The 27,444-nt window shown below is 40.1% G+C and overlaps 1 protein-coding gene across 1 annotated transcript in view; it reads left to right on the forward strand.

Annotated features, from left to right (window-relative positions):
* The window catches only part of si:dkey-106n21.1 (solute carrier family 23 member 2), a 41,798-nt gene extending 17,955 nt beyond the window's left edge, over nucleotides 1-23,843 (forward strand). The window contains exons 5-12 of the mRNA XM_034588904.1: nucleotides 878-1,059; nucleotides 3,208-3,325; nucleotides 7,334-7,490; nucleotides 9,744-9,997; nucleotides 12,544-12,708; nucleotides 15,427-15,535; nucleotides 22,792-22,887; nucleotides 22,958-23,843. Of these exons, the coding sequence (XP_034444795.1) occupies nucleotides 878-1,059; nucleotides 3,208-3,325; nucleotides 7,334-7,490; nucleotides 9,744-9,997; nucleotides 12,544-12,708; nucleotides 15,427-15,535; nucleotides 22,792-22,887; nucleotides 22,958-23,127 (1,251 nt within the window). The 3' untranslated portion in view covers nucleotides 23,128-23,843. The remainder of the gene's footprint in view (nucleotides 1-877; nucleotides 1,060-3,207; nucleotides 3,326-7,333; nucleotides 7,491-9,743; nucleotides 9,998-12,543; nucleotides 12,709-15,426; nucleotides 15,536-22,791; nucleotides 22,888-22,957) is intronic.
* The last annotated feature ends 3,601 nt before the right edge of the window (nucleotides 23,844-27,444 follow it).

Raw genomic sequence — 27,444 nt, forward strand, 5'->3', positions numbered from 1 at the left:
AAATATATAAATGTATAAATAAATACATTAACGAAAAACTAAATAAATGTATAAAAAAACGTTTAGTCATTTATTTAGGCATTTAATTATATAATTATGTATTTATTATGTATTTATGTATTAATTTATCCTTTTATTTAGGTATTTATATAATTATTTATGAATTTATATATATTGTTTTGGCCCTGAAAACCCTCCATAGTATGGGGTCAGCAGGTTTAATGTGTGCCTCTGGAATTATTCTAAATCAGCATTTGAAATTGAATCTAAATTAAATTCATGTTAAAGTGCTTCAAATATTGTGTTCCCCCAGATATCTCCTCCTTGTCAGCAGGGTTTTGCACAAGATTATCTTTCCCTGAAGCAAAATGCATGCATACGTCAGTCCCAGAAGTATGTTTCAAAAGGGAAACTGATCATACAGTTACCACACCTTTACATAGCTTTCAGCAGGAAGTATGTTTTACTGCTTTCACATGCACTTACAAATAAAAAAAATCACTTTGACAAGACTTACAACTATATATCTTTCAATGACAGTGTAGTGGGAGGTTTTAAATGCAGAGGTTTTCAGCTTGATACTGAGCAGTTAGTCGGTCTGATCCTTTGGAAAGTGCTCAAAGAAAAGGAGGATAGAAAGCTGCCACAATGAAATGTCGTGATTAATATACAGTGGGCTATATATTACTGCCAAAGTCCAAAGCATCGGAATGGAAAAGAATGCTCAGTATGTGTAACTTCAGCCTGCGATATGAATCACTATTCTCACCTTTACAGCCTGAAAAGGAAGTATGATACATGATGCCATGATGAGACACCAGAAACCCAGCATATAAATTGATCCATATGTATGTACCTCCTGCGTTGCCATCCACAGATCCAGGGAGCCATCCTGGTGTCGTCTCTGCTGCAGATGTTCCTGGGCTTCTCCGGGCTGGTGGGCCTGGTGCTCAAATATATAGGCCCTCTGGCTATCGCTCCCACCATCAACCTAATTGGCCTGTCGCTGTTCATTGAGGCTGGAAAGAAGTCTGGAGGTCACTGGGGAATAGCTGCTCTGTGAGTGGAAGACGTCTTACAGTGACGTAGAGAAAACATGTGAAGGAATCATTTTATTTAACAATCATATCCATACATATGTGCTACAATGTACCGGCAAATTCCAGACTTCTTGGAATTGAGATTAGTTAAATAGGTCAGTTAATGAAATGAGACAGTAAGACGACATCGTAGAGATTTCCATCAGGAATGTTTATAAAAAAAAGGAAGAAGAAAAAAAAGAGTAACTCCTTCTCTGCATAGAGGAGCAGTCAGTCTCTGCAAGACTTAGAGCACCATTCTTTCAAGCCTCTTCTGTTACCCCCATTAAAAAGAATGATTATGGCTTTATGTATTTCAGTTACATATTTAATTTCCATACAACTTTATGTTCAGTGTAAAGGGTCACATGTAATGAAGTGTTTTCTATCATCTATCATCGTTTAATAAGATTACTGTGGATGCATGTCAGCATAGCAACATGAAGGACTACAGACGCATTAATGTAAGGTATAGCTACATGGGAAATGCATTACATTCAAAGAAAAAATAAGCCCTATGCCGTCCTTCCATACCAAAATTAAATCTAATTATCATGTGTCTGCAGCCAAAAGTTTGCATTCATTCAGTATTTATTTTCCTGCGTTCCAGACCCTTTGCTCCTTTATGAAAGAAATGATGTTCACTATCTTAATTCACTCAATCTTCCCAGCTGCTGCCACTGTAAATCACTTCTCCACATTAGCTTTCCTCTCATTTACCTCTGCCCCTGCCCCTGTCCAGCCCAATGTAATCTGTCATCATTTCCACGCTGCCGTCTGCAGATAATGCAGACTAAAGCCATTACATAGAGTGATCCTTGTGGGTTTTAAAAGGTTCAGCACATTCACCTCCTGGTGCCGTATATGGATGGTAATCTGTCATATCCTTCTTAGCCCCAGTGCCTTACTCCCCCACAGCAGTCTCCATGCAGGTTATCCAACAATTTACAGGAGCACAGACACAGATCCCATGGTTGTAATTCAACTTATCCACTAAAAACACTAGAAACTGTGCCAGTCTGTCATAAGACACAGTGTGGTGCAAAATGAAGAGGACTATTTCTAAAACATGATCAATTTGAAGAGCGAAACATTATTTTGTGTGATCTCTTTATATAACACTGTCATTGACAATTTATACATAATTTATACTATACTATTTATACTACCTGCTCCCTGGCTGTGTCCTGGTCTTTCATACAAGAGCAATTAAGATTCCTCAGGGTCTTTTTTTCATACCTGTGGCTAATTTATCATTTTATACATCCAACCAGATGTTTAGACTGATTGTGTGGTCATAGCTGTAATCTGGAACGGTGTTTCGGCTACGCTGTAAATGTTTAAATCCAATTTGCTCGTTAAGTGGGACACAATGCTGCTGTGCGACACAGAAGAGTATTTCATGCACAGTGTGCCGTCTTTTCATGCACAGCGTGAAGTGTTTCATGCGCAGCATGGAATCCCATCCAGTGACAGGCAACTGTGAGGGCAAGTGTCCATGTAGAGTTTGCTCTGGTAGTAAAGCACTGGAAGAGTGCTCAGGACGGGGGCGCTGCATCCCAGTGCTTTGAGTAAAAACGCTGCACATTGATTTTGCTTCTATAACAATCATCAGGAACATTCACAAAAGAGATTCTTTTGTCTTTATTGTGATAGTTTCTGTCTGACGTATCGCACTGCTGTGGCTGGACAGACACGGCCAGGACAAGCTTCTCCATTGGTTATCAAAATGACAAGTCTGATTGGTTGCCTGAAAAAGAAGCTCCAGTGATGACACCAGTGCCTTTCTGAAGAGCTCGGACCAGCTGCACAAAAAAGACAAAACGCTCTGATTAAAGCTTTTTTTCTAGGCGGTTATTTGCTCTCTCTCTTCTTTGGGATGAACTGAAAAAAGCAGTATAAAATACACCCTCACAATGTTAACTGCCCATAAATCTTTCAATGATGACAAGTATCAAATAGGCATGCTTGCTGTGCAAATTATATGTCTCCCATTGTTTTGACTTCCCCTAATCTTGTGATGGATCTAAGTGTGTCATGCTTAAGCACAATTAGACTATAAGCTCTGAGCGAGGGCAAGGCCTTGGGAGAAACATCACATTTTGTCTTGTCTTCTGTTTTCCCACAGCACCGTCGGCCTGATCCTCCTTTTCTCCCAATATCTCAGCAAAGTCGATGTCCCAATGATCGCTTACAAGGATAAGAAGTGGAAGGTTTTCCAGTATCCGCTCTTCAAGCTCTTTTCTGTGAGTTGCCACCAACTCATACACATATCGTTTCCTATTACAGAAAAAAAAAACATACATCAGATCTTTGTTTCAGCTCCTTTGGCCCATAAAACAGTTTATAACCCCCTTGTTTTGTTTCAAAACTATAAAGTTGAATGAAAAGCACAGTGCATAAATCATCCATTATCAAGCCAGAGTCTGACACTCCTTCACAACTATAGGTTTCAGCAGTGATAATGTTCACCTGAAGTTCACAAAGGTCTGCATGTGGATTGCGTATCTTGCAAACGGTTCATCTCATCGACTTCACATTTGGCATGTCTCAAGTGAATTCCCCATGAATGTGCAGTGCTGAGTTTGGACATGTAATACATTCAATATTAATTAAAATTGAATAAACACATGTGAACAGTAATTAAGCAAATTCTGTTTTCTTTAATTAAAAACATTAACAATAAAATCTTTATTGCAGATAAACGAGGTAGGATGAATACAACAATTTCCAGCTTACAAACTAAAATAAAATAAAAAAGTGACAGTATATTGTAGAAAAATTTGAGGAGGACTCAATAATGAGAAGGAATAATTCTGAAGTAGGTCCAGAGCATCAACACAAGCCAAGAGAACAGAACATTCCAAACAGACTGGTCTAGAACTGACACCACATCGAAATGTCAAAATCAAAGATAACATTTTGAAAAAAGACAAGGTGAGTGGCAGAATGAAATCACAGTCTGGTATGATGTGAAGGTTTCTGTTCTTGTGTCTGTCCCTTAAGCCACAGAATAGAAAAGGTTGCTTTCATCTTAATGTATATACAGTAAAAAACACTGTTTAGTCACACTTGATCCACAGACTCAGCGGGGACCAAACAATTTGTTCTAAAGAAAACTATTCTGTGAGTTGAGTATTTTTTTTTTTGGTCTGTATAGTGAATGTATACAGAGCTTTCTTTACAGCAGTCATTTTGACATGAAACAGTAGCTACACACATGTGTTACTTGCCATATGAATTAAGCCTCTGTACCAAAATAGAACGGATTAAGGTGATGACTAACACGTTTGTCAAACTGCTAGTTCTTGTCAAAATGACTGCTGTGCTAAAGATCTTTATTCCGGGTCGTTAGTTGTTCAGTTTATTAAGACCACCTAGCTCAAACTAATGCAATTTCATACGACAGTCTACTACAGACGTCCTACAATAAATCCTTCATTTAACTTCATTAAAGGTTCAAAGGCCAGTGTGTGTGTGGAGCTTCCTGGGAAACAAGAAAAAAATCATGCCAAATTAATTTTTTATGGGTGATTTCCTATTTATTTTTTCCAAAAAAAGTCTTTCAATTTAGACTTTTAAAAATGTATAATTTATTTTACAGCATGTCCACTGTAGTGCACCACGGAACCATTTTAGTGTAAAAAAGAAGTCAAGATTATGGCTGTGGATTAATATCAAACCAACAATACATTTAACTCAATTATTTATCATTCTGTATTATTTCACTTGCTCACTGGGTGCAAGGGTGGTGGTATATTTTCTGGAGGCATTGTCATTTTAACCATTCCATCCAATTGGTCCCCTTGAATACTTTGAGCGAGTCCATTAGTGGAACTAAAGTATAAAACATATTTATATTGTACATGTGTTGTAGGGTCATAGGACACTCGGGAGGCTGAGGTTACATTTGGTCCTGGTAGCCCCTTGAAGTAAATTGAACTAATTGCGCAAATATGTGCCCCCTAACATGTCCCCAAAATTCATGATCCATAAAAAACACTGACACACAAACATATATATATTAAGTAGCCAGTTCAAATCGGCTCTTCCCAGTAGAGTTCTATTCTTCCTAAATAAATTCCCTGATGAAGGTGGGAGAGAACACTGTCTAACATGATGGTTATATCATATGTCCTGTGACCTTCCAAGTATAGTACTTGTAGAAGGAAGCAGAGAAAATTTGTTTTTGTTTAAACTTATTGGTTTAATTAAAATAGAAAACAACAAAACAACATTTTATTGATAACCTAAGGTTTTATTAGCTCTTAAAAAATAATCATTATCTTTAAATTATGTTTCTAATTAGCCTGGGGAGGAACCAGATGGCTCTGCATAGCTCATGTTTTTATTTGTGATGCCCTGCTAGAGTTTAACAGTCATTAGGGGTGGGGAAATATGCATATAAATGTATGAAATAATGAATAAGTACAAACGTATGAAAAGCAGGATTTAATCATTTTGTTGTTTCTTCAGGAGTTATTTCACGGCCTCTGTTTGATTTGAGCAAACACAATTACAGTCTTTAGAGGGATAATGTGTCCAATCCCTCACCTACAACAGTCTTGTGATTACAGTCACCACCTCTTAGAGATCTCCTGTGGTGACGGACCAACACAGGGAGTGTGTTTTTAACCTGTATTAAACTAAGGATGGATTTAGATTAAGCACACATGCTCTCTTATCACCATCCCACCTGCTGCATATTCATGCACTTACATGCCTGGTCAGTGTGAGAACAAACATTCTGTTCACATCCAAACAGACACATTAAAGGTTATACATTGTGGGCGGCTGTGGCTGAGGGGTAGAGCGGTCGTCCTCCAACCAGAAGGTTGGCAGTTCGATCCCCAGTCCCCAGGCTGAAGTGTTCTTGGGCAAGACGCTGAACCCTGAATGTCCCTCATAGAACAACAAAGTGCTGCTAATAGATGCACTGTATGAATGTGTGTGTGAATGGGTGAATGTAAAACTGTACTGTAAAGAGCTTTGAGTGGTCATCAAGAATAGAAAAGCTCTATATAAATACAAAACCATTTACATTATTCACACTGTGACAAATGTTAAGTAAGTTTTTCACTGAAGATTATTAATGTAGCTTGACCTTTTTTTTCCCCATCAATAAACAGCACAGTAAATATTATTTTCCTCTTCAACAACAGCCAAAATAAATAAGGTGTGTGGTTATGAAGCTCCCTGGATGTTGACTCTGTTAAGACGGTGAGGAAAGAGAACATTGACATTAAAGACTGACTCAATACATAAAGCTTTAAAAGAACAACCGTAACCAATCCGACTGAAGACAGAGGGCCCTCAGGTGAGCTACAGGGCTCTGAGTCATGTTTGACTTCAGGGTTCAGTCTCTGAAATACTTTATGAATGGCAGGTCCACACATTTTAGCAGAGTGACTCACATGTTGTGCAATCTAACAAAACCCTACGGGCCATCAAAAAGAAAAAAAATCTTCACTGCTCTGAGTTTGTATAGCTATTCATCAGTATCTGTTTAACTGAATGAAGCAGGGATAATACAGCAGCACAGAAGGGTTGGCCAACACATAATAACACACACAAATTTGACATTAAATATGAATTATTTGTATAGCACCACAATATTACAGAGAAACCCAAAAGTTCCCACAATGAGCAAACATTTTAGTGACTGTGGAGAGAAAAAAAAAACTTTAACTGGAAGAAAACTCGAGAAGAACCAAACTCTATGTGGGCAGCCATCTACAACATTTTGCTCCCATGTAATCCCCCATAAATGCAAAATGCAAAAATACATACTGCTGCCCAAATCACGCTGCGAGAAGCTGCATACAGGCTCTGATGTAATGCAAATGTAATTAGACTGTGCTCATACTCCAGCATCAAAGAGGGCTGTGGAAACATTATCATTATCATTATGATGTGAATAATGATGCTCACAGAACCCTATGCTGCTGAAGTTGTTTACCCATCAGCTGTGGTTGCAGTTAAGCAGAACCCAAATTATTTATTTTCATTTTTAGGATAGATTTGATTGTCATTGTTTTTTGATAAGAACCAGATTACTGGCAGATAATGTTGACTGTATGGTTTGTATGGGACTTGAGTATATTATTTTACTCAGTAGCTTAAAGGTCTTTAGTCTGTTCCTCACCAGATGTGGCTCCAGAGGTGCTCAAGAAAGACATTTATAATAATGTTCATGTGTATGTTTGATGAACTTCACTTGAAATACAATGTTCTCTGTATCTCATAAATTATAGGCTTTGTTTGGGATGTGTGGCGGCTGGCTGGTCTGCTTCTTACTGACCATCTTTGACGTCCTGCCTTCAAAGTCTAATGAGTATGGCTATTCAGCCAGGACCGACATCAGCCTGGACGCTGTAGCAAACTCCCCATGGTTCCATGTACCTTACCCTGGTATGTAAATCATCATATCATATTTATATCATATCATATCATATCATATCATATCTACCATTACTTCTTTTCTAATATTGTTATACACCTGTGTGAGTGTGTGGTCCAGGTGCTAGTCCCGTTTTGTCTGTCACATTATGTGAGCTTGTCTTCCTTATGGGGGCAAAAAGAAAGTCAGAGTAAAGTAAATCATTACATAGACATATTTTAAGGTTAGGTTAAGGTCATGGTAAGGGTTAATTTTAGGAAAGTAGTAAGGTTAGAGTAAGTCAACTTAATGTTCTCTGAAGTCCTGTGTGTGTGTGTAGTACATTAGTGCTACTTAAGGTCCTGAAGTAGTTGCACTAAATAATATTCTGTCGTATATTTTGCTTGAATATAATAAATGCCAAAGTATTGTGTTAGGTCATTTGAAAGTGACGAGTGACGTGCGCCCTACAGTTTACTCTCCTCTCAGTCTTCCAGCCACTCCTTAATTTCACCTTTGGGTTTGGGTCGCGTCCAACAAATATACAAACAGAGGACTTTCTAAAGTCTAGCTGATGATTGCACAACCGCTCTTTAATGATCTGCCAACATGTCATCCAATCTGTTGGCGCAAATGAAAATGATCGTCATTTGCCTCAACTGCTTAAAGTATATCTTATATGTGTCAATGTTGATGTCCATGACTTAACAACAACAAGCTGTTGAAAGAACATCTGCTGCTGTAATATAATAATTATCATGTTAGCGCTTCAGTGTTTTCATCTTATCACGCGATATATATGGATAAGTGAAAAGCCATTTTGGGGTCTGCTTGATAAACTGAACTGTGAATGGTAAAGCCATGCAGTTTTGTAGCTTTTTGATTATTTGCACAGCGTGGGACTTACTGTTTGCAGATGGCACATTCACTCCGACCCTTTTATCCACATTTGAGTCTACCATGATCACACCAACAACTGTGCCAATAAAAGAAAACTTTTATATGTGAGCAGGCCCAACACAGTTCTTAACAAGTTAGGAAATATCAGCACGCAATGTTTTTGGCACGGCTTGGTATTATTCAGATCGTATAAATGGATACTTACAACCACGGCGTCAACAACAAAATAAAACATGACATATTTTGAGATGTGTCAAAGGCTTAAATCTTCAACTGACTTGACAGGGATCATGCAGACATTGACACTGACAGGGGATATTAAATACGTTTATATGGGATGTTGAAGGATAATCAACTGCCATCTAGGACTAAGCTGAAGCATCCCCATCACAGGCGACAACCTTACAAAGAAATATAATTGCTACTCTGCAGATTTTCAATGCATTGCTGACATTTGAGGAGGGTTTTATGGATTTGAATGATATGGACACGTGCCATTATTTTCATGTGTGACTTGATTCATTCAATGTGGCCGCATGTTTCTGCATGTCTTTGAAAGGTTTTAATCAGGATCAAGATTATCTGCATCATAAACCCGATGACATCAATACGCTTTAAGTTCAACATTTGACACCTACACCAGTGGATGCCTGCTTTCAAGTACACACTAGTACTGTTTTTAAAAACTTAAGGGGCAATAGTTTGTGCAGTGACATGCATAAAACAGATTAAAACCAAGGCAAAAACATCATCATGAGTACATTACACAATATATTTATAAATTACGCCATTCCTTAAACAAATATATTATCAAGACAAAACCAAAAATATTACTATATAGGACCACATTAGGTATACAGTTTACACAATATTCACAGTAAAGTGCCTGGGGATATTATCATACTACATTTGGAGTAAGAATATCTTTGGGAGGAAAGGACAATGACTTTATGTCTTGATGAAAGGAACAGCAATGGGTGGGGATGAGCGCTGCTTTTACAAGAGCCTAAGGTGTTTTAAATGTCACTCAGCAACATCATCATTTGTTATGTTTTGGAATGGGTATTCAAGTACTTGGAAAGTTTCTGCACTTGGCAGAGACGGAAATGATTGTATGTCGATTGTTGATTCTATTTCAAACACATTTTAATCAAACATTTTTGTGCAGAGTTATTGGTTTGTCAGAAAAAGTAATACTAGGAAAAGTGTTCAGACTTGTGGAGGGTCTGTGTTAGATAAAACAGTAACCTGTGTCACACATTCAACTGTTGAGTAACTAACAAAATAAATACATTTTATCAGAAATCAATCCAAAGTCTTTAATTGTAATTTTTGTAAATGTGTGTTTGTATGTAAAGTAAAGTTTTCCAATTCTGTACCCATAGGTCAATGGGGTATGCCAACAGTAAGTGTGTCTTCAGTGTTGGGTATGATGGCCGGCGTCTTGGCATCTACCATGGAATCAATCGGTGACTACTACGCTTGCGCTCGCTTGTCCGGTGCCCCTCCACCACCTACTCACGCCATTAACCGAGGTATTGCTGTAGAGGGCATCGGCTGCATCATGGCTGCACTGTGGGGAACTGGAAACGGCACCACCTCCTATAGCCAGAACATCGCTGCTCTAGGCATAACCAAGGTAGAACTCATGTTAATCTCATCTTGTATTTAAGGACTCTTTAAAGCTGAATAATTGACCTTTTTGTCCACTTGGGGGGAAGGAGAATTCAGTGGAATGGTGCTGTCAATGTTTTTTTCAGCAGCTTGATTTGGAAACATTCTGGCAGTAAGCCTTGGAGGCATATCTCTTTTTGACAGTCCACTAGCCCACCAGGATTTGTCCTGGAATGCCCAACTTTGCCTTGCATCTGCAGTTGTCCCGATGTTCACAGAAGCACATTTCTATTTCTGTCAGCATATGCTTTTCATTCTTTCAGTGACAGGACTGCTTTACAGTCTGTTGACGAACACTTATCTCATCATGCCTCAGTCAGTGAAGCAATTAAAAGTTCAGAGTACTCTAATGGGTAACTGCCCCTTGGCACTTCCCCTTCCCACTTCTGTTTTTAGTGTTTGTGCCTTTAAACGAAAAGTCAAGTGTACTGACATGAGTGACATTAGCCTTTCAAGAGCCTGGAGCCGGGGTGGGGAACATCCAGCAACTGAGTAGGGCCCCCTTGAGATTTTGACTGTCAGATCGTGGTAAACACCTACATAGCAGTTGTCACATGTCATGACTTCCAAGAAAAGCTAATTAGGGACAAAATGTTATGTGTTGCAATAGAAAATTACTATAATTATTCCACTGAGTTTAGGTGTCCAACAAGCAACTTTCACAAGACTGCATTTTGATAGGGACAATGTTAAGCAGGCAAGATTTTCAGTCAGCGAGCTGATAGCTTAAAAGATCTGTTGCCCCCAGGAAGAGTAGCTGATGTTCTGTATGGCTATTCTGATAATATTAATAAATAATTGTAACTAACCAAACCCCAAGAAATAGCCCCAGATAGTCCCCCAGTGCTATGCTGTGATCCAGAAGGAATAATGCTAACTCCTTACAAACGTATGACTGTTATGCTCTCTAAACATCCAAGTAATATGAGGATTACAATCAACATCGCATTTTTGATAATCTACTAATGAAAACTGGTAATTGGCAAGTGTTAAACAGCAATAAGTGAAACTGTGAAAGTGTACTTAGACCACACATCTACTTCAGCAAGCCTGTACACCAGCCACATAGGCAGACAATATGCTTTAAGTACAATGGACTTAACATCATTAAATATCAGGTCTATGTTACTATACTATAAGGTTTTTTGTTTTTAACTGAAACTTTATTAAACAAAATCAAGGAAATGAGGTGGGGTGGCCACTTTATTCCACTGCAAACTGTTGACATATGGAATGTTTGACTTTTCTGAATATGTTGCGCTTAAGTTGAGATCCTTCTGTTGAGTGATGTTAGTAACCGTCTACATGTCCCTAAAAGACAAGAATTAGCTAAACTACTGTTTGCCATGTGTATTGATTTTAGCCTTTGAACATCTTGAATTGCTTTAGACTTAGTTTCAACACACAATGTAGGGCAATATTTTAGACCCACAGTAATTATTTGCCAAGGTCTGAACATGTCTGATGTTATGGTGATAGATCTTAACACAGGCTTTTACATCCACACCAGCTCTGCCAGCAATGCCTTTCAATTGACAGTTTATTTCTACATCTGCCAGTGCCCAGATGAAGATCAAAAGTTGTCGCTGGCCTCTGCATCAAACTGCTCTACTTAACGTGGCACATTGTCATGCCCAAAATTACAAGTTAAATTCAATTTGATGAAAGTGGGGTCTAAAAGTGCATCGTATTTCTCTGCCTTTTATCTGACTCTTCCTCTACAGTACAGTTTACCACATTCACCAAAGACCTGTGTTAACAAATTCCACCTTGTGGAAACTGTCAAATAGCAAACACACATTTTCCTTGATCCAATATATTTAAGGATAAAAAAACACATTGCTTTTGACATTTTAGATTATACTTTAAACTGAAAGAATTTTAACCACCTGGTCAGAGTAGCTACCCAAACTGGAAGATGGTCCAGATTGGCCTATTATTACCATTTGCTCTTGGACTCTGTAAATTGTCAGAATAATTGAGGCTAAAGTGAAAACCACCTCCAGTCCACATGTGAGAATTCTACTGTATCTTGTTCAATTATTGCCTCTTTTGAAAAACAATTCTCCCAACAGTATAGGTGACAAAAACGACATTTGGACGAAAGTACATCAGTGACCATTTGCGTCACATAAAAGTGAATATGGATAAAATGTCTTGTATTCTCCTGGCAAACACTAATACTGCTGACAGACAGACTTTATATTAATTTAATTGATGTGTCAGTTTGATATACACAAGCCCATTTAAAATGACAGCCTGTCTTTGAGTAGTACAGATCCCACCTCAGGTAAAAGCCAAAGTGAGTGGTGAAAGGTTTATGGAATCGAATTATTTTTGCGAGGACGTTTTCTTCGTTGCCAATTGTCTATGTCTGAATCAGAATGATCACAAACATGATAGCGTGCCATTCAGAGGTTTTTGCCTATGCATAATCCTGATGAAAAATAAACAACGCATTGCAACAATGATTAAATTAAACCTCTTGTCTCTGTGCTCTTTTTGTGCCAGGTTGGAAGCAGACTGGTCCTCCAGACGACTGGTATTCTCATGATCATCCTGGGAATCTTTGGGAAGTTTGGAGCAGTGTTTATCACCATCCCAGACCCGGTCATTGGAGGCATGTTCCTCGTAATGTTTGGAATGATTGCAGCTGTGGGGATATCCAACCTTCAAGTAAATGCATCTCAATTATTATACATATTCAATACATTCTATCCTATTTTTTTCACAGTATCATATATCATTTGGCAGACACTTCTAAGACACCCGCTCCACGTAAAATCAAGACCCTGTGACCCGAAACATAATTTGCTGAAAAGGTCAATAAATCCAATTTGTATAGCCCATATTCACAAATCACAATTCTGTATGTGAGTAGGCATAGTGTATATTATATCCAGCTGCCACCTTGATCACGATCCACCTCCACTATCCACGATCAGCTGCCAACACGATCCACGATCCACCATCATGATCTCTGATTTGCGATCCGCCATCACAATGCAAGATGCACAAGGACTCGGGGGAAGAAGTCAAGTCAGTAACATGTATTGATGAGATATTAATGTGAGAAAGAGGTAGAAGCTGGAAAGAGAAGCACCATGTGTCATGTGTCCCCTGACATTCTAAACCTATAGAAGCATAAGAGCAGGTCCAAGACAAACCTGGACCAGCTCTAACTCTAAGCTTTATCGTAAAGGAAGGTTTTAAGCCTACTCTTAAACGGACAGATGGTGTCTGCCTCCCGAACTGAAAGTGGGAGATGATTCCACAGGAGAGGAGCTTGATAGCTGAAAGCTCTGGCTCCTACTCTACTTTTAGAGACTTTAGGGACGACAAGTAAGCCTGAATTCTGGGAGCACAGTGCTCTAGTGGGTTGATAAGGTACTATCAGCTCTTTGAGGTATAATGGTGACATATTATTAAGGGCCTTGTAGGTGAGGAGGAGAATTTTAAATTCTATTCTAGATTTAATCAGAAGCCAGTGTAGTGAAGCTAACACAGGAGAAATGTGGTCTCTTTTCTTTGTTCTTGTCAGGACACGTGCTGCAGCATTTTGGACAAGCTGCAGAGTCTTTAACAACTTACTGCTGGAGCCTGATAATAAGGAATTACAATAATCAAGTCTGGATGTAACAAAGGCGTGGATTAGTTTTTCTGCATCTTTTTTAGACAGGACATGTCTGATTTTTGAGATTTTACGTAAGTGAAACAAGGAGGCCCTAGAAATTTGTTTTAAGTGAGAATTAAAGGACAAATCTGGGTCTAGAAGTGCTGGACTGCCACCATGGAGCCGATTGGCTATCGTCTGATGAAGAATTAGCCTCTCAGGCCAATGGCCAATATATTGGGGCTTCCGGTGTAGACAGGATATCCGGAGCCAAGACTGTCTTCTGTTCACTACACACTGTGTACAGTCCTACTAGTTTCTTTTATGACAAAAGTCAAACATTTTTCACAGCTAATCTCAATTAACAGCTATCTGCGTATAAATGCAGATATATTAAAAAGTCGATAGCCATTGTCAATGTGTTCGGTCTCTTTTGCTCTCCACACATACCATTTACCTGCAAGCAACCAAAGCCTGCTCAAACGTCATTGGTCAAACTAGAGACAGAAACCAGCAGAAGGCTTCCAGCCCCAAAACCTTGTCCCTCCCCCACAGATTCTACATATTCACATGTAGAATATGTTTATAGAGATTACACTGGCACTGAACCTGTGACCTAAAATACAAGATAAAACTGATTATTCCTATATGGATCAGTTAATGAAAAGAAACTTTATTTGGGGAGCGCGTCTCAAATGAATCGGTAAAGTCATTAAAAGAACAAAGCAAAACGACAAACTGAAGTATCAAGAGGACTCAGCAGTGGACTCTACACGATTAAAAGCTGCATGTCAGATTTTAAATACCATACCATTACTCTAACTGCATATCTTTTTAGCAGGCCAGTTACTTCCCCTTAAGAGTCTCTGTCCGTGATGACTCTGTGGGTGGTGATATACTTTTAGTGTGAGTGTGGATGGGAAACAGTCCAAGCAACAAGATGAGCTTGGGTCAACTGTAACCCTCTTTCCTGGTACGGCATGTTTCAATGTGATTAATGCAGGATGTGTTGGGGCAGGTATTAAGAGCTGTTAATATTGCCACTTAATTAACTCTTTTATTAGTTAATTTGGCTTTAGAATGTAAACGTGTAGCTGTTGTGGAAATGTCTAAGATGTTTTCATATTCCTCCAATTCCAAGTAGCAGGACGTTAGAGGGAGTATTTGTCAGAAAAGAAAGTCAGTTGAAATATAATCGTACTGGTAAAGCTGACTCAAGGCCAAAGTTCCACCCCAATAGTGCATTTTGCCTGAGAGAGGTTGCTTTTATCTGTGTCTTGGGCAAATTGGGCTTTTTCAGAACTTTACTACAGTAAAGCATATTTGTAAAATAAGTAAGCAGAAAGTAGATTTCCCCCCCCCAAAAAAGAAGTGAGAAGTGATACTTGTTATCTCTTTACAGATCAACAACTATGTCAACCCCCCTCCTTAATTTTGCAGGATTATGGTCATTTAGTGTAATGGGCCAGGAAATATCTTCTCCAGCTGAATGAACACAGCACATTCATGTACTCCCATTCTGGCCTGTGCTGACCTGTCATGACTGAATACATGTGAATCCTCCACCAAAATAAAATTCAGGCCTATTTTGGAATCCCAGATTATTTCTAATCACATTTTAGGCAAATTTGGTAGCCAGCTGACACAGACCAACAAAATAATGGTTTCCATCTGAGAGTCAGTTAACCAATTGAAATAAATTTGTATCACATAGTCTCTCTCTCTCTCTCTCTCTCTCTCTCTCTCTCTCTCTCTCTCTCTCTCTCTCTCTCTCTCTCCAGTATGTGGACCTGAATTCATCCCGTAACCTCCTCATCCTCGGCTTCTCTACCTTCAGTGGACTTGTTTTACCCACCTGGTTTCACTCCAATCCTGGCATCATTGACACAGGTTATTTTCACACTCGCGCACAAACACACAAATTGTCTCTCTATAGTTGTGAGGACACTCATTGACATAATGCATTCCCTAGCACCTTACCCTAACCTCACTGACTCAGTCCATTAAAGGGTAATCATATTAGAATTTATATTTTAAAATAACATATCTACCAAGTGTTATTACCTATGCAAAGATGTAGTGGAGCAATGGAGTCATGAGCAGTGAATGAAGCTGTACTGTTCTATGTGTAATCTGATCCAAACTCTGGTGTTTGTTTTGGTAACCGATCTGCATTGATGCATGTGCATGTTGGTGCATGAGTGTCCTTCCTGTTGGCAAGAGGTAAGCTGGAGATGTGGCGTTTGATTTCATGTGAGATGCTGGTGCTCTCCTGCGTCATCTTTCGAGAAATCTCTGTCAGTCTGTCTGTCTGTATGTAGCTTGCACATCTAAATAAATCTTGTCAGCTTCACACTTCACACTAACATCTGCATTGTTAAGGGCCCAAGGAAGTGCAATTTGGTGCGATTTGGACAGATGACACGTTCAATGTTTGAATCTTTGAAAAAACAGGTGAGCTGTGCCATGTGGCAGCAGTGGCTGGAACTCCCCAACTGAAGTGAAGTTGTCAATCACTGAACTTACACAGGTGAACAGCTCCTAATGCAGCTTCAGGGTTCTATGCACTGAGTCCTGCGGCAGCTTGCTACTTGCTGAGGCTGAATAACTGCAGGTCACCTTTACAGTTTGGAAAGACAATGCCACAGACCAAGAAAACAGCCCATTCCAAACAGGCATGTTAGAACAGGCAACAACTCCACTCATAATGACTTTCACCTCCACCATACACAGATTTGTTTATTTTGACAGAAAGCAATGATCTTGTGAGAACATGAAGTCTGGCATGTTTTTCCACCAAAATGTCCATGTTTTTGTCATGCAAATGTGCCCTGCATGAGAAAAATCTAGATACAGCGGAAGAAATGCTGAGGTTTGTTGAGATGGTAGATGGAGAGATGGGTTGAAAACTCTGGGAGAGCTGGAGGAGAGAAAACTTCACTGCTGAACATCAGGTGTGGCTTTGACCTGAAACTCACTAAAGGAGCACCGTGCTGTTTCAACCATACGGCCAGGAATTCATACTGTTTCTTTTTTTACATAACGTCACCAGAACCACTAGAACGGCAAATGACTGAGGGCAACACACACCACTAAGAAAGGAAGTGCATCAAAACACCCACACTTGGTTTTAATATACATTGTTGGCCCACACACAGTGTTGTCGTGGGTTAACTTGTCAAGATACTTATTTCCCAGCATCGATAGGCATCAACTCTTAATAAAAGCAGCAGATTTATCCCATTTTCTCACTCAGATCAGCACATCCCAGTTACTGTACCTCAATTACCTTTTCATCTGTCCCCACATCAGAGCCACACGTGTCAATACCAAGAGTCAGATGAATCTTGATGACTAAATAATATCACAATCGCAATCTGTAAACACACATTCACGTGTGCATGTTTGTCATTCTTGTGTGGCTTTGCTTTTATTTGCTAAATCTTCATCTTAAGTCTGGCCGTCTCGTTTTTCTTACGATAAAACAAAGGTAGACTACACAAACAATGCCAAAAAAGGGATACATCTAGGTTAATCCCTATCGCAGGAATGACAGCGAGAGGGAGGCTGTGTGCTGCAACTGCTCCACTTACAGATTACACTAGAAAAGATGGCAGTGGTTCTGCCAGCCTAAGCTCCTGAGGTCAACGTGTTCCGAAATCCCACAGGCCCATATGGCAAACACTTGGTTACCTTTAGTCTTTAGCCTAGATTTTTAAGTTGCAGGGAGAGCCTTTTTAATTGTCTTACCTGAGCCTGAGCCCTGATAATGTTTTTTGTGTGTTTGTTTTACCCCCAAGTAGTTAGTTTTGGGATAGAGAGGTCAGTCGTGTAACGCTCTTTTGGCAGACACTTGGCCACCTGAGTTCTGTCGGGTGTAAAGAGCAGCTCGGCCTGTCAGAGCAACTCGAAGGGGCTTTCGCACTCTTGAGTCTATCACAGCCACTCATGGCTTGGGAGCGACTGTGGCTCAGGAGGAAGAGTGGGACTTCGACTTCTCTGTGGTTTGATCTGAAGCTTCTCCAGCTCATTCCCTCCTCAAAGTGTCTTTTCGGGCAAAACCCCAAAACCCAGAAACCCAAATTGCCCCTGATGCCTGTACTATCACAGTGTGAATGGGTGACAGAGATGTATGATAGAGATGCACTATATACAGAAAGGCTGTATGAATGGGTGAATGTGACCTGTAATGTAAAGCACTTTTCTATAATGATGCAGTCCATTTAGAATTTAGCTTTTTACTTGTGGTATTAGGGTGGGGTTGTTATATATTTACAGTTAAATCATGCAGGTGCTGTCAGTCTTTAGGAGGGTGTAATTGTGAGGGAGTCTCAAACAGAGACATTAGCTGCCTGGGGAAATATAGTCCAAAAGTAGTAGTGATTATCGTTAAATACATAAATTATCATCGAAGTCGTGCACACTTATATTATCATTAAAGCCCGGCACATAGAGTTTCTTTTTTTATTTTCCCTTTTACTTTGGTATATTACAGATTTCAGATGTTACTCACTGACTTTCATGAACTTTCTTATCATTCTTTTTTTCACTGACAATTGCTGCTCTATTGGCATAAAAGCTGTTATTTAATGAATCTATTTGCTGAGTCACACAAGTTCTTGTGATTATTTGTGAATCCCATTTGAATTGTGGCAGCTCTTGAAAAAAGTTCACGTTCAAAAGAAAATAAGCGTGCACAGAGTTCATAGAGGGTCAAATTCATACATTACCACTCAGGTTTAATCTAGGTTTCAATCCGGCTTAAGTGTGTGCTCCAGTGAACTCAAATGGCAGTGGTTGAGGTAAAAAGTATTTTTCACTGCATCAGCATCACTACTGGCTAGTCAGGTAGGAAGAAGGAAGCTAGAGGGAAACCAAAAAAACCAAAATAAGTCAAATAGTGCACAATACTGGAAATCATCCATTTTAAATCAAGTTAATACGCAAACAAAAACATATGCGTGACAGGTAGAACTTAATAAAGCTAAACCATGAAATATTATTCAACAAATGAAATGATTAACAAATGAAATTAGACCATGTGGAGCTTCTACAAACACAAATCTGATTGATCCGAGATCTTAGAAACAGTCAGAGATCAATCACAGGCCATCAGCTGATGATTCCTTGCTTTTGATGATACATTGATCGGCCTAGCAGCATCGCTGTGGCCACCGGCTATGAAGTGCAATCAAAAGAGCAATTCTCAAGATTAAACAGCTCTTCCCTGCAGACATAAGACCTTGATTGGACATAAGACCCATGAGTCATGTGATGCGAGTGTCTCCCAGGAAAGTGCTAATCCAGAGTTCAACACTGGGCATAAAGGCTTGTCTGGTTTCTCAGGTCTAGGCTGCTTACCTCCCAATCCTCTTGGCTAGCCCCCATGTCTCTGGCTGTAATCTGCCTGGCTGAGATAAAATACTCTTGCTCCCGAGTCTTTCCCCCAGCCTCAACACTGAGCTCATAGCTGCTCACAAGACGGAGCCTGTCAGTACTCGTTGTAAACAAACTGCTGCTCATCCAGACAGATCCATCAGATTGTACAGATTGTGAGACTTAAAATCAACTCAGCAGGTGCCTTGAACTTTTGACTGATACCTCTCTAGGCAGGAAATGTGTGTGTGTGTGTGTGTGTGTGTGTGTGTGTGTGTGTGTGATATGGCATGGGTTCCTCGAACAACAGTGTGTTCAGAGGCAAACTACGTCAGTACTGTTTGCGATTCTTGATTCAATTCAATACAACTTCATTAAGCAGTTTATTACCTAAGGGGCATTATGAAGACAGGACATGCAGGCATTCACATATTCAATGGAGCTCTGTATTCACCCATGTGCTAGTGGCAACACATGCCACATGAAAGGCCTGACTGAGGAAGCTGGAGTGCCACAGTTGTCCAGTGATTACTGAGACTGCTCCTCAGCCACCAAACAACCTTTAGAAGTCCAAATATTTGGACTCCCCCGTGAGGGCCTCGGCTTAATGCTCTCCATTATCAGAACTGCTTAACACTGCCATTTGACCTATGAGGGAGGGCAGTTGAAACTACCTGTCAAGTCTTCTCATGGTATGGTACCCATTCGCTTGTCTCATAAATAGAGTGTCATGAATATGGTTAACCTAAGAGGCAAATGTTTATGGCACATACCACATTGACCATGGTCAATGTGGTATGTCCCAGTAAATAACTTTAAGAAAAAAAAAGATAACCTACGGCAGATCAAGAACCTGAACAAGGAGTAAAAGGTAACATGCATATATATGTATATATGCATGACATATTTAAGCACACATTGGTTTAAGTTAAAGGATAAATTCAAATAAGAAAAAAGATCGTTCACTTTTATGTTATTACTGCCTACAACAGCACAATGAAGACCAATATGATGATTAATATTAATTATTGTGATTGCCCAGTGTGCAGGCAGGTCACTCTCATGTGCATCTGAATGACAGGTTCACAGAGAGGGCAGGTGTTGCTTCATGTTTTGCCTGCCTGCTGAGGATGGTCAAAATATTTTATGGATGATTTGACTAACTCAGCAGGATTTCTCGACTATGACATGGGCAATGTGTTTGTAAGAGAGAGAGATTGAGACAGAAAGCGACAGCTGAAAAAATAAGTGCTGGAAGCATTTCTGCAATGACCCAATGGCACAAAACACTAAAGTCTTTTATTTTATCATGAGAGGTATACTTTTTTTTGGTTCATTATAAAACTGGCCAAAGGACATCAGCTGAGTTGAAGTATTCTGTAGTTCACAGCAGTACTTAGAGCTGTCCGTTTAAAATCGGTCAAAAGTTAGAGGTCAAGCTCATCTAATAGGTGAGGCTTTGAAAATGTAGCATAGCTTTCCATCAGACACTGGGCCTCATTCACTAATATGTGTGCAGAAATGTTCTTACTCTCCGCACAAAATAAGTGCATGTGCAAAATCACTGCAGGATTCATGACACGTGCGCACCAGCCACTAGTGTTCTTACCACCTTGCGTATGTTTGTGAATTAGAATCATTCTAAATTGAAAGGCCTGTGTCCGCTGTCTGCAATTAGCATACTGCCAAGCCTCTATTTCTATATATAAGGACATCCGTTTGTCATGAAGAGAGCGGTGTGCTGAACAGGGAAGTTGTAGTTATAAGAGACAAAAGGTAAAAAAAACTGAAGAATTTCACAACAGCAGATATTTAAATAATTGTGGTGGAAGCCACAAAAGGCAGGTTTCTGAAAAAATAAAGCCTGGGCTGCAATAACTGAAGCACTGAATGCTGTGTCCCTTGCAGCTCGGATGGTGGCACAAGTTTAAAAAAAGGGTTTGACATCAAAGTTGTTGCCAAAAAACAAATCGCAGGCGGAGGACAAGGTCACCAGATCTGACAGGATGAGAGGCTGCAGCAATTATTGGACAGTCATCATTAGGTGGAGTTTGTTCAAGGGGTTGAGGGAGAAAGTGATGATGTCCACCAAGAACCGTCACCCCGAGGTAATTTATTTCATAATTTTTAAGATGATATTTGCAATCTCTTGTGTCTTTTGTAAATAACGAGTGCAATTTATTTAGAACAAAATTGTATCGAAATGAAAACGGCATTGCTGCTTTCAACAGTTAATTAATTGGGCTAAACAATGATGATGCAGGAGCGGAGGATGACGCGCATACGACCTCTCACTACCAGTTGCCTGCGCCATGTCACACAGTCCACTTCCCAGTCCTCTTTCCTGGAGTCTGGAGGTTGTTCAAAAATCAGCTGGCTCTCCTGGATGCAGTGAAGGAAATTGTGACAGGAGTCGAAAACATTAATAAAACACTGAAACAATTGATGGATGTTTTGCAAATAAATAAGTGCATGACTGTGAAGTGAATTATTTAACATTATTCAGATTACATTTTGAAAAATAAGTCATTTTAACTTAACATCATTAAAGAGGCTGCATTACGGCGTAGCAAGCCAACACAGCAACCCTGCCAGGAAGCCCCATATTTGGCTGTGTGTCTTCGTGCCTGTCTGGTTGTGGTTCTGCTCCAGGTGGTAAGGGGATGCCATGAGCCATAGGCTGTGCAGGACACAGCATGCCACGATTATTCTGAAGGGTGTGTGTTTACATTTTCTAGGACAGCCAGTCCTTCATCATTTGTGCGTACGTGCACAAATGATGACACTCCACACTCAATATATCTTTAATGGTTTAAGTTTGAAAACGCAGAGAGGATCTGGAGCAGTTGATGAACTCTAGTAAAGAGCTCTGTAGCTTGCTTGAGGCTACCAGCTCAAGACTACATTAGCAACTGCAAGCATGACGTTTGCATCTCCGACCTGAACTGTTGGTGGCCGAAGGATGCATGGGGTATAAAAGAAGATGGCAGTGGATTTGATCCTTCTGTTTTGACTTCGATTACAGTATATCAGTGTAATGCTAAATCGGTGGACAACTTTTTGAGGGATACTGCTGTAGCCATGCACAAATTATTTACCAAAAAAAGGACAGCATTGGATGTAAAACAAAAAAATATTGTTATTAAACAAAATGTAAGATTTTACAGAGCTCTCCAGTGTTATTATCTACGAATATTGTTTTCAGAGGGCAGTTGGAACACCAGAGGCATAGTAAACAACTATTAAGTGGAAATTATTCGCATCACAAAATATTTTTTTGGGTTAAATGAATGAAATCTAACGTCAAAGTATAATCCTTTGTCCGTTAAGTGCCACTATTTCCAGTGAGCTTACATAAAAAAGTCTTGTCTTCATGACAATTTCAATTTTGGACATGTGGGGGGAGTTCAAATTTCAGATATATGGCTCAGAGATGAACACAGGAATATGGGTCATCTGGTCAAGAAATCCAGAAAGCAAGTACGTGATCCATCCAACAGACAGATCGGAGCCGGACCGTGTGTGGATTGGGTGTTATCCTGTCCTACAAGATTTACTGTCAGGCCCCAGTTGCTGTTAGTTTTGATTTTAAGGGGGCCTGTATTTCTTTCTGTTTTACTAGGCTGAACTAAACCCTGATCTCTGACCTTCATGTGGAGGAGGCAAGAGCAAAGAGAATCTCCCTACAAGATTTATAGTTGTCACTTTGTTATTTCACAAGGTACATGTCAGGTTTCAAATGATGTTTATTCTCTTTCTTTGATTTGAAGGAATAAAAGAACTGGACCAAGTGATTGTTGTGCTCTTCACTACCCACATGTTCATCGGAGGATTCTTTGGGTTCATCTTGGATAACACCATTCCAGGTTTGTGTGTTAGTCATAATAAATTGTTAAACAAGTCCAATCATCACTGACAACCAACTTTCTTCTTCAGGTACTGAGAAAGAGCGGGGCATCAAGAGCTGGCAGGAGAAGGTGCACGAGGAGGGCAAAAAAATGTGTGACCAATCTTGCTATGATATCCCTTTCTGCAACGGCATTTTAAAACGGTTTCGATGTTTTCAGTACCTGCCCTTCCTCCCTTCTTACAAGACCAACCAATAGAGGACATCCAAGTAATGAAGTGCTACCTTACAGGGTCGCATCGATGCTGGCCTTTTGGGCCGGTAAAGCCAAACAGTAGTTTACCTTAGGATTGAGAGACAGAACAAGTGGATCTGGGGAATTGCATTGAAAACAGGCTTCTAACCTCACATAAACATTGTTGGCACATAGGTTGTTTAATTGCTTTACATTATTCATGGTGATATTAAATTGTCAGAGTGGAGTTGTGCTGACCACTGAACCTTTGTCTGCTCCAGTTTCCTCCCACACTTTAAAACAGGTTTGTGGATTGGATAAAACAAAGTGTATATCCTAAAACTTTGTTTAAAACCATTAAAATAAAATAAGTGGTTACTGTTTGCCTTTAAGTCTTTATGCAGCCGTGCACCAAGCTGAAACCGTTCATACTGTGCTGATGCCTGACCCTCTTTACTACAGTGTGAGGGAATACAAAAATCCACTTTTCTGTTAAACAAATATCATCTAATCCAAACCTCATATCATCTTTAGCACTTCAAGCATTTTGTCCTTGTATAAAGTCAGACACTGATTCAACTAAATTTATAGGAAATAGTTGAGTTGCTGTGTCTACTAACAGTTGGAATTTCCATAAAAAATGAACCCGCTCAAAATTTATAGTTAGTTAGAGTTAAATATTTGTATAGTGCCTGACCAAGCAAAGAACAGCTTGATACAGTGAGGAGGAATAATCAGATATAATAAGGAGTAAGGAGATTATCCTCCTTACATTTGTAAAAGACCGCAACAATATATAACATTTATATATTATATAATAACATTTATATAATTATTACATTTATATAATAACCCAAAGTAAACTTATGAACCTGAATATTTTTTTTTTTTTTTTTTTTTTTTTTTCAACTTCTGTTTATTGGAATTTTACATGGATAATTCACAGTCAACATTTGAAATACATCCTACATAACTCCCTTCCCATGTGCCCTCCCCCCACCCCAACCCAGCATCCCCTTGACAGACACACCACCAAATATTTAAATAAACATCTGTATACAATGTTGAGTAAATAACACACAAAACAAAAACAGTGAATAAATAAACATGTAATGTACACTCCTTATAAAACTAAGTACATCAGCACTGTGCTATACCAAAGGAATTATGAATCCTCCCAGTCTGTTATTTGGGTTAAATTGTCATAGTATGCAAGAAAAGGCCTCCATACCCTTTCAAATGTATCTGCAACTCCCCTCAGTGTATATTTAATCTTTTCAAGCTTCAAATAGAACATGATCTCTTTAAGCCATCTTGTATGAGATGGTGGCACCGGCCTCCTCCAGTTAAGGAGGATAAGGCGCCGAGCTAACAGAGTGGTAAAGGCGATCACAACATGCATGCCAACCGGCCATACTGTGCCTTCGGGCATCACCCCAAAGAGTGCAATTACAGGTTGAGGTTCAATCGTCATGCCATAGATGTCACTCAGCGATCCAAAGATTTTCTCCCAATATGTTTGGAGGCTCGAGCACAGCCAAAACATGTGTAGCCAGGTTGCAGTAGCTAGCTTACATCGGTCACATGTAGGATCAGTATTAGGGTATATTCTTGCTAATTTCTCCTTGGTGAAATGGAGACGATGAACTATCTTAAACTGTATTAGACCGTGCCTAGCACAGGGGGAGGAGGAATGAACCCGGCCAAGGATTGAAGCCCACTGACCATCAGCAAATGACAGGCCTAGGTCTTGTTCCCAAAGTGTCCTTAAGTTATTCAGAGACTGTGGGTTTATCGCGTCAATTTCCCCATAAATCCGGGAAATGGCGCCCTTGAGACCGGCATTGAATCCTAGGAGACTATCTAAGGGCGTGCTTGTGGGTTGTGCAGGGAAAGGATGGTAACCCCTTTGTACAAAGTGCCTAATCTGTAGGTATCGAAAAAAATGGGAACGGGGCAACGCATACCTCCCTGACAATTGATCGAATGAAGCGAACACCTTGTTAACATATAGATCCTTAACAAGTCTAATCCCATTGCCATGCCAGGCCCGAAAGGCCAGATCTGACTTGGAAGGGGTGAAAAGATGATTTGCCAGAATAGGAGCCTGTATTGATGCGCTCTGCAAGCCAAAATGCTTCCGAAATTGTACCCAGATCTTCAAGGTATTGGCAACTACAGGGTTTTTGAAAGAACCAGAATTAAGCGGTAAAGGAGCTGTGACCAGTGAGTGGAGTTGCAATTTAAAAGATTCCAATTCAACCCAAGCGGGAGCGTCCACATCTGCACCACTATTAGCCCACATTATGACCTTTTGAACATTGCAGGCCCAGTAATAGTGAAGAAAATTAGGCATTGACATTCCTCCTAACTTTTTCGGCCTTTGTAAAAAAGTTCTGCGAATACGGGGGGCCTTTCCATCCCATATAAATGCAAATAGTATTTGGTCCAGTATAAAAAAATGTTTTTTAGGAATGAAAATCGGAATACATTGATACAAATACAGAAACCTAGGAAGAACATTCATCTTGATTAGGTTAATCCGGCCAGCTAATGATAAGGGTAATGTGCGCCAGCGGTTTATGTCCTGCCTGCATCGATCCAATAACGGTGTGAAGTTTAGTTTACATAACTTGTGAAAAGACCGCGGCACCACCACCCCAAGGTATTTAAAATGGGAAGACACTCTCTTGAATGGGAAGGCTGTGGCCGGGATATCGAGAGCTGCTTTGTTTATGGGATAAAGTTCGCTTTTTTCTAAATTCAGTTTGTAACCTGAAAACTTTCCAAATCGTTCCAAGGTAGACAGGACGTGCGGCAAAGAATATACTGGGTTAGCAATGTACAAAAGTAAATCATCGGCATAAAGCGAGAGCTTGTGTGTTGTGTCCCCTCGAGTTATCCCTTCAATTGCCTGGCATTGACGAATAGAAGCCGCAAGCGGTTCAATCGCCAGAGCAAAAAGCAGGGGACTCATAGGACAGCCCTGTCTCGTGCCTCTATGTAGTGGGAAATATTTTGAGTGAGAGTCATTAGTATGGACAGAGGCTAAGGGAGAGGCGTACAACAATTTAACCCAGGAGATAAAATCATCACCAAAGCCAAATTTCCTCATGGTCATAAATAAATATTCCCACTCCACCCGGTCGAACGCCTTCTCTGCATCTAAGGATATTACAAGCTCAGGATCATCCGAACTGGTGGTAGTATAAATAATATCGAACAGCCTACGGATATTAGAATAGGAATGTCTGCTTCGAATAAATCCGGTTTGGTCAGGTAACACCAGCTTGGGAAGAGCACTTTCAAGCCGCAGAGCAAGGGACTTAGCGAGAATTTTACAGTCCACATTTAGAAGGGAAATCGGTCTGTGAGACCCACACAACAAGGGGTCTTTGTCCTTTTTAGGTAGGAGACAGATGGAGGCTTGGTTCAGGGTTTCAGGGAGATGGCCAATTGAAAATGATTCATTAAACATTGATAGTAGTATTGGGGATAAGTCTTCTGCAAATTTCTTAAAGAACTCCACTGGGAACCCGTCTGGTCCAGGGGATTTGCCAGATTGCATATATTTAATGGCACCACAAACCTCCTCCAGCGTCAGGGGGGAGTCGAGGGCATCTTTCTGAGAGTCCTCAAGGGTTGGTAGGTTCAAATTCTGAAAAAACGACTCTGAATCGGAAGCCTCATCGTCACATTCAGACGAGTATAAGTTTGTATAAAACGCTACAAAAGCATCATTAATCTCCTTGTGGTCTGTGGTCACTGAACCCGAGGTGGTCTTGATTTGAGTTATCTGGCGTGAGGCTGCGGTTTGGCGGGCTTGGTGAGCAAGAAGCCGGCCTGCTTTGTCGCCAAACTCGTAAAACGAATGTCGGGACTTTAATAACAGCTGCTCTGCTGCTGAGGTGGAGGCTAGATCAAACTCAGTCTGTAGGTGAATCCGCTTTTGATAAAGTTCTGGAGTAGGCGTTGAGGCATACTGATTGTCCAGCTGTGAAATTTTGACAGAAAGCTCTTTCAATTTGGCCATCCTCGCCTTTTTGGTATTTGAGGCATAGCCAATAATTTGGCCTCGCAAGTATGCTTTCAGCGCTTCCCATATGGTGCTATGAGATACCTCCGGTGATGCATTGGTCTCAATAAAAATTTGTATGTGGGTTTGGATGAATTTTACAAAAGCGCTGTCAGAGAGTAGAAGAGGGTTCAGGCGCCACTGTTTATATGGGGCAGGATGATCAGGGAAATCTAGTTCAAAGGATAGGGGAGCGTGATCAGATATAACTATACTATGGTAAGTGGGAGGGCTAGAAGAGGGTATAAGCCGGGCATCTAGAATAA

Source organism: Hippoglossus hippoglossus, chromosome 6 (genome assembly GCF_009819705.1).
Source record: "Hippoglossus hippoglossus isolate fHipHip1 chromosome 6, fHipHip1.pri, whole genome shotgun sequence".
Lineage (NCBI taxonomy): Eukaryota > Metazoa > Chordata > Actinopteri > Pleuronectiformes > Pleuronectidae > Hippoglossus > Hippoglossus hippoglossus.